Raw genomic sequence first — 17,236 nt, 5'->3', positions numbered from 1 at the left:
CCCACTATTTGACTCTGGTCGTACCTTTTAGTGCATCCATCACTTTATGTTACCTGGGGTTTTATGAACTGTATAGACAACACTTCTCTCAAATGGCACACCTTAATCGCCACCAGAGAATTCACACTCGAGAGAAACCATATGGTTGTGATCAGTGTGTACAACACTTCTCTCAAATGTCCAGCCTTAAAAGCCACCAGATATTCATACGAGAGAGACATGAAAGATAAAACTGATTGGTGAAGAGACTAGAGCTTCACTATAGAGGAGGAAACATCAGCCCATTCATATAACCAAGTGTAGCATTATGATCATTTTTCTATTAAGACAACTGTTATACACTCATTATACGTATTGTAAATGCATCTGTTTTTTTGTTTGGGAGCATGTCCCACAGACATGTTGCTGCATTTAGAAATAAACACATCTCAACAATATTTTCCTTCTCAATCGCATTGCTTTGTTTCTGTGTAATGACTTGTAGCTTAGTTCAAATATTGTTGTTTTTTTTATCTTTTTTTCTATACAATCTTATGTGAATAAGGCAAAGTAAGTAAACAAAACAACATTGTTTTCTCTCAACAGTAAACAAACTAATATAAAGTTTAAGTTTGGCATATAGAGGGTATCTGCAGCTTTCTAAAGCGACAATTTAACCTCTAATGACAAATTTTTCATTGGCAAAGACTGTCATGACACGCTTAAACTAAAAACACACACAAGGGCTCATACACGCGAAAAGCCCTTTGCGCGTACAGTTTGTGCAACGGCTGTAGTCAAAAGGGTAATCTAAAGACACCTGAGTACTCATACAGGGAAAAGACCCTTTACTTTTATACTTTGTGGCAAAGGCCATATCTACTGAATATACACATGAGGAGTCATACGTAGGGGGAAACAATAAATCTCTAGATATATGAGGATTGATATAGAGAAGCATGCTTTGGGAACCTGTCTGCAAACGTTGTCTGTCTATGAAAAGTATGAGCAATTCATGGATATGCATGCCATATTGTGCAATGATGTGCTGTCACATGATTATGATATCCACTGTGTCCAATTGTATTTCTAAACCTGTAGTCAACTTATCTAAGTTATTTCACCTTTAGTAATACAATGGTTACAAAACAAAGGCTTCGGTCGAGTAGACTTTCACTGTCCATGTCAGATATTACCTAGACCTGTTTTCATATACCTCCTCTTCCACATGCTCTTTTATTTTCACTGCTTCTGTGTGACTCTGTAATGTACACAGGAGGTTTCTATAGGAACTTGATTGGCCTTGAATGTGTCTTAATGGCTCTGCTTGAATAACAAGGTGAGGACATTGATAGTTGTTTAACATGCAGAGAATGCATAATGAGTAACAATGACCTTTACAGAGTTAAAGCCAGTGTGAAGTTGTCCCCCATTACTCTTTAAGATCTCCAAGTCCACACTGTGACATTAAAATTGTACTTCTAATCTTGTAGTCAAGTTATTTCACCTTTAGTAATACGATGGTTACAAAACAAAGGCTTCAGTAGACTAGACTTTCACTGTCCATGTTAGATATTACCTATACCTGGTTTCATTCCCACCACAAAGGGTTAATAATTATAATAATTAGAACATTGTACATCCAATCGTATCTGCACTATTGTGTTCTTTGGGGTTGCAGACTCCCACACACATTTAGCTGTAGATAGAATCTCAACATTATTTAATCTCAACCTGAAAATGGTGTTTTAAAACAGCTTAGTAGCTCAAATGCTTTTTAGTTTTTCTTTATTTTTTATAAGTTTATAAGCTGGCAGCCAGGGTGATGGAGAAAGTCTGTATGTGTACTTTGCTGGTGTAAGATGTGATGAGGATGTGAAACATTAAACAATCTGCATTCTTGTATATATGAAAATAAACAAGAAAGCATATGCAATAGTATAAACGTGTGAACATGGCTGACTAACGTGTATCACAAAGTGGGAAACATGTACATACATAAAACAATCGTTATAAAAGAATATAGGTCTACATTGTGTAAGGGTCAAAACTCAGCAAATCAATATTTTATATTTAAAATGAGCTACCTCAGAGCAGGTGTGAAAACCTTCCTAGATCCTCAGGTCACCTCTCCTAATCTCCTACCCCAGCACTAAAGCTCAACAGTAAAATAATATTCACATTATTGATGTGCATAGTGTATACCCATACATGTATTAATTGGATAGAGCTAAGTCATTATTATAGATAGATTAGTATATTGAAACTAACATACATTTAAGTTATTTAATTCTTTATTTTTCTCAGAGATTGTTATTTTATTTTGTTGCCACTGTATTTGTAGAAGGTTGGATGGAGCATGCATGGGGGAGGAGGGAGGGGTGGAGCACATTATGTTAAACTGTGATTGGTGGAGAGATGGTTCTATTGTTGTCGTTGGCCAATCATTCATAGCAGTCAGTGTTTTCACCCCAGACTCTCTAGTATAAGAAGAGTTGGTCTGTGTCATTTCTCCACAAGTCTTCCAGGATATCCATCATTGCTGATCAGATCTTACTGTGGACTCCAGACTTCAGGGGAAGATGAACTCTCTCAACCTCAACTCTGCCGAACAGGAGGAAAATAAAGACTTTGGTATTTTACTTACTTTTTTTCTTCAAAAGTCTGAATATGATATCCATTCGAGAGTGCAATTGATTTTAGCACGACTTAACCACTCAATACCTATAGTTTGTGTCAAGCTATGTATTACGTTGAAGGTAATGTCTACATCTCAATGATGTTTCCTTTGTCTTTGTTTCCAATACAGTGTTGCATCATCAGCTCGTCCTACCAGAGGTGAATGAAAACAGGCGATTGGTTAAGCAAACACAACATTGCTGTGATCAGTGTGGAAAACACTTCCTTGGCATCTCCAAACTTGATATACACCAGAGAATTCACACTGGAGAGAAGCCATATGGTTGTGATCAGTGTGGACAACACTTCTCTTGCATGTCCAGCCTTAAAAGACACCAGCTAATTCACACCGGAGAGAAACCATATGGTTGTGATCAGTGTGGACAACACTTCTCTCACATGTCCAGCCTTAAAGGCCACCGGAGAATTCACACAGGAGAAAAACCATATGGTTGTGATCAGTGTGGACAACACTTCTCTCAAATGTCCAGCCTTGAAAGCCACCAGAGAATTCACACTGGAGATAAACCATATGGTTGTGATCAGTGTGGACAACACTTCTCTCAAATGTCCAGCCTTAAAAGCCACCAGAGAATTCACACTGGAGAGAAACCCTATGGGTGTGATGATTGTGGACAACACTTCTCTCAAATGGCACACCTTAAACGCCACCAGATAATTCACACCGGAGAGAAACCATATGGTTGTGATCAGTGTGGACAACGCTTCACTCAAATGACAAATCTTAAAAACCACCAGATAATTCACACTGGAGAGAAACCATATGGTTGTGATCAGTGTGGAAAACACTTCTCTGGAACGAAGACCCTTAAAAACCACCAGAGAATTCACACTGGGGAGAAACCATATGGGTGTGATCAGTGTGGACAACACTTCTCTCAAATGTCCAGCCTTAAAAGCCACCAGAGAATTCACACTGGTGAGAGACCATATGGTTGTGATCAGTGTGGACAACACTTCTCTCAAATGTCTAGCCTTAAACGCCACCAGATAATTCATACCAGAGAGAGGCATGAAAGATAAAACTGATTGGTGTGAACAGACTAGAGCTTCACTATAGAGGACGAAACATAAGCCCATTCATATACCAAGTGTAGCATTATGATCATTTTTTCCATCAAGACAGCAAAATTGTTATACACACATTATACGTATGTACTGTATCTATTTTTGTTTTTTGTGGAACATGTCCCTCAGACATGTTGCTGTATATAGAAATAAACACATCTCAACCTTATTTTCCTTCTCAATGGCATTTCTTTGTTTCTGTGTAATGACCTGTAGCTTAGTACCTCAAATGTTTTGTTGTTTTCTTTCTATACAGTCTTATGTCAAACTAACATAAAGTTTGGCATATAGAGGGTATCTGCACATTTCTAAAGCTTACTAAAGTTCACCTTTAGTAATACAATGGTTACAAAACAAAGGCTTCAGTCGACTAGACGTTCACTGTCCATGTCAGATATTACCTTGACCTGGTTCATTCCCATCACAAAGGGTTAATAATTATAACATATTATATCCATATTATATCCATTCGAGAGTGCAATTGATTTTAGTATGACTTAACCACTCAATACCTATAGTTTGTGTCATGCTATGTATTACGTTGAAGGTAATGTCTACATCTCAATGATTTTTCCTTTGTATTTGTTTCCAAATGCATCATCAGCTCATCCTACCAGAGGTGAATGAAAACAGACGATTGGCTAAGCAAACACAACATTGCTGTGATTAGTGTGGAAAACACTTCCTTAGCATCTCCAAACTTGAAATACACCAGAGAGTGCACACTGGTGCACATTATATGTACTGTGTATATATATGAGGATTGATATAGAGAAGCATGCTTTGGGAACCTGTCTGCAAACGTTATCTGTCTATGAAAAGTATGAGCAATTCATGGATATGCATGCCTTATTGTGCAATGATGTGCTGTCACATGATTATGATATCCACTGTGTCCAACGGTGGTTTGTAAAGGTAAATATTTCTTCTGTTATACCTGCAACATTTTTTTACAACAAAGGTTCATATTTTAGGTTGTAATTAGAACAAAATAAAAGAAGAGCGTTAAAATGTTTTCATTAAAAAATGCTCAAAATTCATCCAAACATGTTGATGAATTTTGTGGCTAGGGGCATGCGTACAAGTGGCCCTTAGTCTGATCTGTCCTATCTGCTGCATCCTAGCTCCTACAGGAAGTAGAATCCTCTAGGTGGTCTAGAAACTTGATAGTTGTTTAACATGTGAATGCAGGGCATGCATAATGAGTAGTAATGAACTGTATAGAGTTAAAGCCAGTGTGAAGTTGTACCCCATTACCTTACATTAAATTTGTACTTCTAAACCTGTAGTCAACTTATCTAAGTTATTTCACCTTTAGTAATATAATGGTTACAAAACAAAGGCTTTGGTCGAGTAGACTTTCACTGTCCATGTCAGATATTACCTAGATCTGGTTTCATTCCCATCACAAAGGGTTAATAATTATAACATTGTACATACCACCTTGTCTGCACTATTGTGTTCTTTGGGTGTGTACCTCCTCTTCCACATGCTCTTTTATGTTCACTGCTTCTGTGTGACGCTGTAATGTACACAGGAGGTTTCTATAGGAACTTGAATGGCCTTGAATGTGTCTTAATGGCTCTGCTTGAATAACAAGGTGAGGACATTGATAGTTGTTTAACATGCAGGGCATGCATAATGAGTAACATTTCTGAACCTGTGGGCCAGGGTGCTTCATCATCAGAGCGAGGAGCTGTGGGAGTCGAGAGCGTCTGACTGTTGCCAGAGCAAGGACTGCACGAGCTGAGGGCGTCTGATTGATGTTCACGATGGCAGACAGCGAGAGGAAGAAGCTGATTTGGACCGTCAAGAAGAAGCTGTTCCACCTTTCTTCAGATGAACTGCTACAGCTTGCCACGGTCATCTCACAAGAGCCTGCTCAAGCTAAGTTGGTCAACCAGGATGAAGAGAGCTGTATTGATTATTTGTGTTCATACATGGAGAGCAGCGATATGCTATTATTGGATGATTGTGGCATGTCAAAGTTAATTGATATGCTGAAGGTTATTGAAGAAATCATTGCTAAACGTAATAAGAGTGATGTTACTACAGGGGCTAGTGCAGATGTTGTATTTGATGCTTTTTCTGATGCTAATGTTTCATCACACTTACCTGAGGGTGTTCACACTAACACAAACGTTACTGAGGGTGTTCACACTAACACACATGTTACCACACATGTTCTAGAAACACACTCAGGTAAACATGCCGACTTCCACGCCGAGTTCCCCCTCGGTTGCACAGCCAGACAAGAAAGGATTTCTACATTGAAAAAGTCATACATCACCTCCACAACTATATTAACAACAGCTACAACAGCAACGCAAAAGGCCACCGCGGCCTCACTACGTGTGACTTGGGATCTGGTTAAACAATGCAAGCCATTTATGGATGCTGAACTGGTGAAAAAATGCACGTTAAGCATTGTGGAGGAATTATATGCTGGGGAGAAACAGAAGGAGGAGATCGTCAACCGTGTGAAAACAGTCCAGCTATCTGACTCAACAGCGATGCGAAGGGTGGAAGTTTTGTATGAGAACAGCTTTTCATCTTTGCTGTCACATCTGAAATCAGCGGAGTTGGAGTGTATGTCCATTGCAGTGGATGAATCAACGGATCAAACGGATACAGCTCAACTATCTGTGTTTGTAAGGTACTTTGATGGACATGAGTTCAAAGAGGAGTTACTGTGCCTTCTGCCCCTGAAAACTAACACGACTGGAGAGGTGATTTATGCATCTGTGAAGATTTTTTTTATTGAAAATTCATTAGACCTGGGCAAAATCAACCTTCTCGTTACTGACGGAGGAGCATCTATGATCGGAAAGGAGAAGGGCTTTGCATCGCGTGTAAGAGCAGAATATCCCACTGTCAACTCACTACATTGCATCATCCATCAGACTGTTTTGTGTGCGAAGCTGTCTGGCAAGATGAAAGAAACCATGGAGGTGGTGATTAAAACAGTGAACCATATTCGCTCAACGTCGAGTTTGCAGCACCGTCTTTTTAAAATGTTGCTTAAAGAGCAAGACGCGGACTACGATGATCTCCTCCAGCACAACGATGTCAGGTGGCTCAGCAGGGGGCGTGTGCTGGAGAGATTCTTTGCCCTGCGTAAAGAAGTCAATGAGTTTCTTTCTGGTCAGAAGTCTGCCAAATCACGGGAGTTGTTGTCATTAATGCAAGATCCAGAGTTCATATCCTATCTCGCTTTTCTGTGTGATATCACAAGCCACCTTAACAAGCTTAATCTGCAGCTGCAGGGTGGAGGTGCGAGTGTAGGAGAGCTTATCCACAAAGTGAATGCATTCCAAGCTGATCTAGATGTGTTCCTGTCCGATCTGCAGGGGAGAAAGTTACACTTCGCTACTCTGCGTGATGTCCCTGCAAACGCAGCCTCGCTGTCAGCAATGGGAGAATTGCTGAAATGTTTGAGAGATAACTTTAAAACCCGTTTTGAGCATTTCAAAATCCCCAGTGAATTGCTCCGATTTCTGCGGGACCCGTTCAACGTGGCAGCCACGGGGACATGTCCAGCCGAGGCTAAGGCTCTGCTGCCCGGCATAGACGAGGGCGGATTCCAGCTGGAAATGACGCGACTACAGACAGACGACCTCCTGAAAGCCAAGTTCAAGGAAAAAGAGCTGTGCGCGTTGTGGACTCACGCTGCACAGCATTACAAGAACTGCAACAAACTTGCCATTTACCTTTTGACAATGTTTGGATCAACCTATATTTGTGAGTTGGGGTTTTCAACTATGAATCTGATTAAAGACAAGAAGCGCAACAGGCTGACAGACGTGCACCTCAACCAGTGCATGCACATCAACCAGTGCATGCACATCGCCCTCACCTCTCACAAGCCAGTGTTCAGCAGCATTGCAATGGACAGGCTGCAATGCCACCCATCTCACTAAACTCAGACTGGGGAATACATTTTCAGGTCGATTTTATTTTATACTTCATTAATTTATTTTATCTGTTTTCCTTGCTTTTATGGAGAGAACACTGTTTAATGTGGGCCCAGTCATAAATTACAAATTGTAGCTCTACTTAGCAACTGTATCAATTTTAGCTACACAGACAGAAGGCTGGCTAATCTATTTTGAGGTAGATTGCTTTTATTTTATTTTATTTTCATTAGCCATATAACTATTTATTTTCACAAGGTTATGTTTTTGTGTTAAATGTGGGCCATGGCATGCATGCCATTGGGAAGCAATTGAAAGAGATTTGCTCAGCTATCTTTAATGTTTAATGTTAATGAATGTCTGTCTGTCTGTCTGTCTGTCTGTCTGACTGACAGATAGCAGACAAATGTACATTAGTTTGTTTTATGGAAACAGTTGTTTGTGTTGAATGTGCTCTTAGAATTATCATTGCACTGCCACAGAATTATTCAAAAGAGAGAAAATGTTACAAATTACTTTGATTACATATTGTGTCATTAACAGAATAGAAATGGAAAAAGAATGCACATTGCGTTTAGAGATTTGCTCAGGTATCTTTAATGTTAACATACTTGATGACTGACTGACTGACTGACTCGTTTACTGACTGACTGACTGGTTTACTGACTGACTGACTGACTGACTGACTGACTGACTGACTGACTGACTGACTGGTTTACTGACTGACTGACTGACTGACTGACTGACTGACTGACTGACTGACTGACTGACTGGTTTACTGACTGACTGACTGACTGACTGACTGACTGGTTTACTGACTGACTGACTGACTGACTGACTGACTGACTGACTGACTGGTTTACTGACTGACTGACTGACTGACTGACTGGTTTACTGACTGGTTTACTGACTGACTGACTGACTGACTGACTGACTGACTGACTGACTGACTGACTGACTGGTTTACTGACTGGTTTACTGACTGACTGACTGACTGACTGACTGACTGACTGACTGACTGACTGACTGACTGATAGCAGACAAATGTACATTAGTTTGTTTTATTGAAACAGTTGTTACTTGTTTGTGTTGAATGTGCTCTTACATTATTGCACTACCAAAGAATTATTGAAAAGAGAGAAAATGTTAAAAATTACTTTGATTACAAAATGTGTCATTAGCAGAATAGAAATGGAAAAAAGAATGCATTTTGCGTTTGTCTTCATGTTAGTATTATGGAAATAAAGAAAATGGATGGAGGAAGTTGTGTTAATGTCTCATTTTATCAACTGGCCCACGGCCCCTTGCCATTTTTGTAAAGTGGCCCACTGGCTCAGAAGTTTGAGTATCCCTGCCCTAAGGGATAGCCTCCATGAAAAAAATGTGGCCCTACCGACCTTTAGAACACTTGAAATATATTCGGAATCAGCCCTGAGCTGGCCTAGTCCTGAGGGCTGGCCTAGTCCTTTAATTTGAGACTTAAATCATACTGTGGTAGAAATATTTATAGTGTAACAAATGTATTACAAATGTGCAATATGTGTATGTAGTATAAATCTCTCACAAGGCTACTTACTCATGTAGATGTACCTGCAGCTGTCACTCTAACAGCTGAGTTCTCTCCCCCACTACTTCACTCTGTGTCAGCATAAAATCTGTACTAAGTGATGCTATACATGGTCATTGCAACTTAACCAGTCAGCCTTATTATATACTGTGAGGTACTTAGTATAGCTGTTTAGATTCTCTCTCCATCTAGGGAGAGCACCTTAGTGTATAAGAGGTGTCCCATATGACACTTCAGGAGGCTTCTGCCCCACGGGGCCCAAGCTCTGGCCATGGAGGTCAGAGCTCTGTCTTTTGTAAATGCTGATACTCTGTTCAACTTTTTGCCTCTTTGATGAATAAACCTGTCAATTCTTCAAAACCTTCATCCTTGTGGAACATTAATATTTTCTATAATATTTGGCGAGCCAGCTAGGAGCAATATTTCATCTTTCACCATAGATGGATACTTGCTCAAAGAATCTGGGGATGAAGGAATTTTTTTGGAAAGGAGATTTTTTGAAAGCAGACCTAAAGCAGGTCCACCACCATGAAGAACAAAGAGGAGACCGCTACAGAAGATACTTGCAAGCTGTGCAAAACCAGCAAGAACTGACTTTCAGCAGATCTACAAGGATGAAACCTCACGGATCAATCTGGTCTGTGAAGACAGCTCCAACATCATGGACAGAGGGAAGCTTCGCTAACAAGGAAAGCAAGCCTACCACCAAATCACACAGATTGACAGCGGAGGTGACGAAATCGACACCACGTCGAACAACAACAGACTTTTGCCACAGCAGGATACCAAGCCAAGGAGACACACATGCGGTGTGAGAGCCACTGGACGCTGGACCCCTCCAGCCCAGAGGAGATCACTGAAGCAGAGACACTAACCGCCACATGCCATAAGCCAAATGAAGATGGGAGGAACGGGGAGATGCCATGAAGACTACAACAACTATGTGTTTGATATTAAGCTGAGTAATTTATATAGGAATAATATTAGCTAAAAGTTGATATCTAAAATATGAGTCAACAAGGCATTTGCCACTAATGTGAGAATATTTGTTTTTATGGTCTACATTCTGATATTCCAACATAAGAGTTGTCGCAGCTCTGCATGGTGACTAAGGGTCAAGGAATGACTGAGTCAGATGAGAGTGGACATGCGGGCTCTTGATTTTGGAAAACAGAATTTCAAAGTACAAACAAATATGGATTCACATTTACTAAATTCAAATTTCATATGTTTCAGAACTGTGATTGACCATGCATGAAAAAGTCGTAAAGTGATTATTGCGTAGCCAGACGATCTTAATCCACGTAAAAGTAATGCACAAGTATTAACTATTAACGAAGTCGGGAATAGTGAATTAATTAATTAATTATTTAACTTGCTATATCAACATGTAATTGTCTGAAAGGTCTATTGATTTGGCACTCTATAAATATCCTGTTGTATGTAAATGAATAGATTATTCATTCACAAAAAAAAGGATGGAATGTGGTAGAAATATTTATAGTGTAACAAATGTATTACAAATGTGCAATATGTGTATGTAGTATAAATCTCTCACAAGGCTACTTACTCATGTAGATGTACCTGCAGCTGTCACTCTAACAGCTGAGTTCTCTCCCCCACTACTTCACTCTGTGTCAGCATAAAATCTGTACTAAGTGATGCTATACATGGTCATTGCAACTTAACCAGTCAGCCTTATTATATACTGTGAGGTACTTAGTATAGCTGTTTAGATTCTCTCTCCATCTAGGGAGAGCACCTTAGTGTATAAGAGGTGTCCCATATGACACTTCAGGAGGCTTCTGCCCCACGGGGCCCAAGCTCTGGCCATGGAGGTCAGAGCTCTGTCTTTTGTAAATGCTGATACTCTGTTCAACTTTTTGCCTCTTTGATGAATAAACCTGTCAATTCTTCAAAACCTTCATCCTTGTGGAACATTAATATTTTCTATAATAATACACCTTGGAAGACAATTAAGCTCAATTTCATCTTCTTTTAATACTTCACTTCAAGTGTCACAAGATTGTGCTTCTTCAATGTCATCTGTAATATTTGACTGATACTTGTGTACAATTTCAGCACGGAAGTCAATTGAAGAATGTGCTGTGTGATTTCTAGACCTAGATGCAAAGGTTCCTTTAACATTTGTCTCATAATGACAGTCTTTGAAGACACAGCGCACAGTTTCCTTTTTTTTTTTAAAGATGAACTCCAAGATGTTGGAAATAATCCTTCTCGTTGGAAAGAGTAGAACTGCAATATTCACACTTGAAACAAATGCCTTCGGTAGTTGACTTGTTGAATGTTTCCTTGACAAGTGTAACTTGAGGGCACCCCAGGTTTTGAAGGAGCAGGGGCAATCACATTGTAAACAGTAGTGATGCGCGGATCGACCCGGTGCCCCCACCCGCCCGCCAACCCGCCCGCACGCGGGTGGGTGGGTCGAGGTTTTCAGACTCAATTGGCGGGCGGCGGGCGGGCGGGTTATACCACTCTCATGTGCAAAAAATAAATACGAATAATCTCCTGTTCTATTTTGCCTTTTATTCTTAATAAGAGTAGGCCTATAAGAATAAGAATAGGCTACAACGTTTGAATACGAGCACGAGCGAGTGAGTTTTAAAATGCGCCAGAGAGGAGCGAGGTTTCTCCTCCGCTCCTTGGTGCGAAGACCGTCCCAATTCCGCTCCTTTTGGGACCGCGAACCACAGTTTGCCAACATTTTACACAACGTGAGGTCGTGAGCACAGCAGAGAAGATGCACAAACAATTCAGCGTGTGTCGCTGATCAGGATTTCACTTATATGTCTCTGTCATCCACACAAGTCCGTTTATAAATACTTTGTGTCGGTTAAGTTATATAACCAGCCAGTCAACGGATACGATTTGAAACACAACTTTCGCATATGAGATGGATTTTTTGACTGCACGCTCACCTCGAGACTCCAGTCGCTCCCATGCATCTCTCCAATCTGGTGATTAATCAATAACCAACAGGATTTAATATTGTCCGTCTTTTGCTGTCTGTTTAAGTGCGAGGCGCTGTATAAATATGATTGACATAAAACCTGAAACGCCATTCTTACCCCGACGATGCCCCAGAGAGAATGAACGTCTTTGAATGAATGTCTTATAGGCTAAACCCCAATTTGAACACCACGTTTGTTTATTTAATTTAGCCCATGACAATATTGTGCTACTGTAAAAGTTTCTGTAAAGCGACTTTGGGTACTTAGAAGAGCCATATATAAAGATGAGCTATTGTGGAGATGATATACCATCTTTTTTTTAAATGCGGGTTGCGGGGCGGGCGGATTTGTTGATTTATATATTGTCCTGCGGGGCGGGCGCGGGCGGGTTACGTTCCGTGCGGGCTGTGGGTCGTGCGGGTTATGAAAAAAACATGACCCGCGCATCACTAGTAAACAGTGAAGAACTTCACTGTGGCTGTGTCTTAATCTATACTGCTTATAAGTTCCTTTGCTTCTGGCCCAAGAACATAAACTAAAAATGTTACATTTAAGGGAAAATAGATGTTGAAATGTTGGAACTAGCCCTGAGGGCTAGCCTCCATGAAACAATTAGGCCCTACTGACCTTTAGAACACTTATATATATTTGTATAAATGTTATTAAACCTGACTCATGCTGGTGGTGTTCATAGGACAATATAAGCATTTACAGTATTTTCAGAAATGGCATATAATTACAATTTAAAAAATAAGTTATTCTTTAAAATGTATATTCATATTTATTACATTAATTAATTTTATTATACTTGTAGATTTTACGGGACAATTATTGTAGATTTTATGAATGCAGACTTTACTTAAAATGTGTTGTATATTTTACTGTGACAAACATTGTAGAATTTACTTTATAATTCTAATAGATTTTATTGCCTTAGATGTACTGCCGTAGATTTTAGTGGAGAAGATAAGTTGACCACTTAAACAAATTAAGTATTTGATACAAGACATATTCTAGTATAATTTACATAATTCAGTGATGCAATTGGTTGCATGGATTTTTTTTTTTGTAAATGGGAAGAGAAATTTTTCTCAGTGTTCCCATCACAAAGGGTTAATAATTATAACATTGTACATCCCACCTGCACAATCTGCACTTTTGTGTTATTTGGGTGTGTACCTCCTCTTCCACATGCTCTTTTATTTTCACTGCTTCTGTGTGACTCTGTAATGTACACAGGAGGTTTCTATAGGAACTTGATTGGCCTTGAATGTGTCTTAATGGCTCTGCTTGAATAACAAGGTGAGGACATTGATAGTTGTTTAACATGCAGAGAATGCATAATGAGTAACAATGACATTTACAGAGTTAAAGCCAGTGTGAAGTCGTCCCCCATTACTCTTTAAGATCTCCAAGTCCACACTGTGACATTAAAATTGTACTTCTAATCTTGTAGTCAAGTTATTTCACCTTTAGTAATACGATGGTTACAAAACAAAGGCTTCAGTAGACTAGACTTTCACTGTCCATGTTAGATATTACCTATACCTGGTTTCATTCCCACCACAAAGGGTTAATAATTATAATAATTAGAACATTGTACATCCAATCGTATCTGCACTATTGTGTTCTTTGGGGTTGCAGACTCCCACACACATTTAGCTGTAGATAGAATCTCAACATTATTTAATCTCAACCTGAAAATGGTGTTTTAAAACAGCTTAGTAGCTCAAATGCTTTATAGTTTTTCTTTATTTTTTATAAGTTTATAAGCTGGCAGCCAGGGTGATGGAGAAAGTCTGTATGTGTACTTTGCTGGTGTAAGATGTGATGAGGATGTGAAACATTAAACAATCTGCATTCTTGTATATATGAAAATAAACAAGAAAGCATATGCAATAGTATAAATGTGTGAACATGGCTGACTAACGTGTATCACAAAGTGGGAAACATGTACATACATAAAACAATCGTTATAAAAGAATATAGGTCTACATTGTGTAAGGGTCAAAACTCAGCAAATCAATATTTTATATTTAAAATGAGCTACCTCAGAGCAGGTATGAAAACCTTCCGAGATCCTCAGGTCACCTCTCCTAATCTCCTACCCCAGCACTAAAGCTCAACAGTAAAATAATATTCACATTATTGATGTGCATAGTGTATACCCATACATGTATTAATTGGATAGAGCTAAGTCATTATTATAGATAGATTAGTATATTGAAACTAACATACATTTAAGTTATTTAATTCTTTATTTTTCTCAGAGATTGTTATTTTATTTTGTTGCCACTGTATTTGTAGAAGGTTGGATGGAGCATGCATGGGGGAGGAGGGAGGGGTGGAGCACATTATGTTAAACTGTGATTGGTGGAGAGATGGTTCTATTGTTGTCGTTGGCCAATCATTCATAGCAGTCAGTGTTTTCACCCCAGACTCTCTAGTATAAGAAGAGTTGGTCTGTGTCATTTCTCCACAAGTCTTCCAGGATATCCATCATTGCTGATCAGATCTTACTGTGGACTCCAGACTTCAGGGGAAGATGAACTCTCTCAACCTCAACTCTGCCGAACAGGAGGAAAATAAAGACTTTGGTATTTTACTTACTTTTTTTCTTCAAAAGTCTGAATATGATATCCATTCGAGAGTGCAATTGATTTTAGCACGACTTAACCACTCAATACCTATAGTTTGTGTCAAGCTATGTATTACGTTGAAGGTAATGTCTACATCTCAATGATTTTTCCTTTGTCTTTGTTTCCAATACAGTGTTGCATCATCAGCTCGTCCTACCAGAGGTGAATGAAAACAGGCGATTGGTTAAGCAAACACAACATTGCTGTGATCAGTGTGGAAAACACTTCCTTGGCATCTCCAAACTTGATATACACCAGAGAATTCACACTGGAGAGAAGCCATATGGTTGTGATCAGTGTGGACAACACTTCTCTTGCATGTCCAGCCTTAAAAGACACCAGCTAATTCACACCGGAGAGAAACCATATGGTTGTGATCAGTGTGGACAACACTTCTCTCACATGTCCAGCCTTAAAGGCCACCGGAGAATTCACACAGGAGAAAAACCATATGGTTGTGATCAGTGTGGACAACACTTCTCTCAAATGTCCAGCCTTGAAAGCCACCAGAGAATTCACACTGGAGATAAACCATATGGTTGTGATCAGTGTGGACAACACTTCTCTCAAATGTCCAGCCTTAAAAGCCACCAGAGAATTCACACTGGAGAGAAACCCTATGGGTGTGATGATTGTGGACAACACTTCTCTCAAATGGCACACCTTAAACGCCACCAGATAATTCACACCGGAGAGAAACCATATGGTTGTGATCAGTGTGGACAACGCTTCACTCAAATGACAAATCTTAAAAACCACCAGATAATTCACACTGGAGAGAAACCATATGGTTGTGATCAGTGTGGAAAACACTTCTCTGGAACGAAGACCCTTAAAAACCACCAGAGAATTCACACTGGGGAGAAACCATATGGGTGTGATCAGTGTGGACAACACTTCTCTCAAATGTCCAGCCTTAAAAGCCACCAGAGAATTCACACTGGTGAGAGACCATATGGTTGTGATCAGTGTGGACAACACTTCTCTCAAATGTCTAACCTTAAACGCCACCAGATAATTCATACCAGAGAGAGGCATGAAAGATAAAACTGATTGGTGTGAACAGACTAGAGCTTCACTATAGAGGACGAAACATAAGCCCATTCATATACCAAGTGTAGCATTATGATCATTTTTTCCATCAAGACAGCAAAATTGTTATACACACATTATACGTATGTACTGTATCTATTTTTGTTTTTTGTGGAACATGTCCCTCAGACATGTTGCTGTATATAGAAATAAACACATCTCAACCTTATTTTCCTTCTCAATGGCATTTCTTTGTTTCTGTGTAAGGACCTGTAGCTTAGTACCTCAAATGTTTTGTTGTTTTTCTTTCTATACAGTCTTATGTCAAACTAACATAAAGTTTGGCATATAGAGGGTATCTGCACATTTCTAAAGCTTACTAAAGTTCACCTTTAGTAATACAATGGTTACAAAACAAAGGCTTCAGTCGACTAGACGTTCACTGTCCATGTCAGATATTACGAGAGACAGCCGCTGATACGAACGACCTACGGCCTGGTCGCGACCTAGGCCACGACCTGGAGGTCGTAGGTCCCGGTTCTGGAGGTCGTAGTTCGCGGTACATACTTGTTAGGTCGCGGCCGGTCTAGTTTCGCGACCCCCGGCCGTGGTTGCGCCACCTCGGTCGTCCCCGGGCCGTTGTTGCGCGATCGGGCCGTTGTTCAGCGACCTGGGAAGTCCGCGGTCGTATTTAAAAGGTCTTTTTGCAGAATATTCTAGAGCAGCAGCGCTATTCAACCTTTTGAAGCTTGTGATTGGCTGAACCGGAGGTAGGAAGCGCTCCATTGTAGTCACTTGGACCGCGCGAGGTGCACCAAAACCTATCCTTAACCCTAACCCCAACTCTAACTCTAACCCTAACCTTAACCCTAACCCCAACTCTAACCCTAACCCTAACCCTAACCCTAACCCTAACCCTAACCCTAACCTGCCGACACTGAGTAGCTAACCTGCCGACGCTGTTGAAAACGAGCGCTCCTTCCCTTAGCAAGCGTAGAGTTTCTAAACTCGCGTCCCTTCCCTTAGCAAGCGTAGAGTTTCGATCGCGGCGCTCCTTCCCTTAGCAAGCGTAGAGTTTCTAAACTCGCGTCCCTTCCCTTAGCAAGCGTAGAGTTTCGATCGCGGACTTCCCAGGTCGCTGAATTACGACCGAGATCGCGCAAAACCTCCAGAACCGGGACCTACGACCTCCAAGTCGTGGCCTAAGTCGCGACCAGGCCGTAGGTCGTTTGTATCAGCGGCTCTTGCTGGATATTACCTTGACCTGGTTCATTCCCATCACAAAGGGTTAATAATTATAACATATTATATCCATATTATATCCATTCGAGAGTGCAATTGATTTTAGTATGACTTAACCACTCA

General features: G+C 40.2%; 1 protein-coding gene across 1 annotated transcript; it reads left to right on the top strand.

Moving 5' to 3' along the window:
* Positions 1–5,519: 5,519 nt before the first annotated feature.
* On the top strand, positions 5,520–7,667 carry LOC308291086 (protein FAM200C-like; the record flags this gene model as incomplete). Its single annotated transcript, XM_080733000.1, has 1 exon — positions 5,520–7,667. One exon carries the CDS (start codon positions 5,520–5,522, stop codon positions 7,665–7,667), a length of 2,148 nt encoding a protein of 715 aa, XP_080589126.1.
* Between the last annotated feature and the right edge of the window lie 9,569 nt (positions 7,668–17,236).

This window comes from Nannobrachium achirus (assembly GCF_963921795.1).
Source record: "Nannobrachium achirus genome assembly, chromosome: 9".
NCBI lineage: Eukaryota > Metazoa > Chordata > Actinopteri > Myctophiformes > Myctophidae > Nannobrachium > Nannobrachium achirus.
This window is presented reverse-complemented; position numbering and strand designations above follow the sequence as displayed.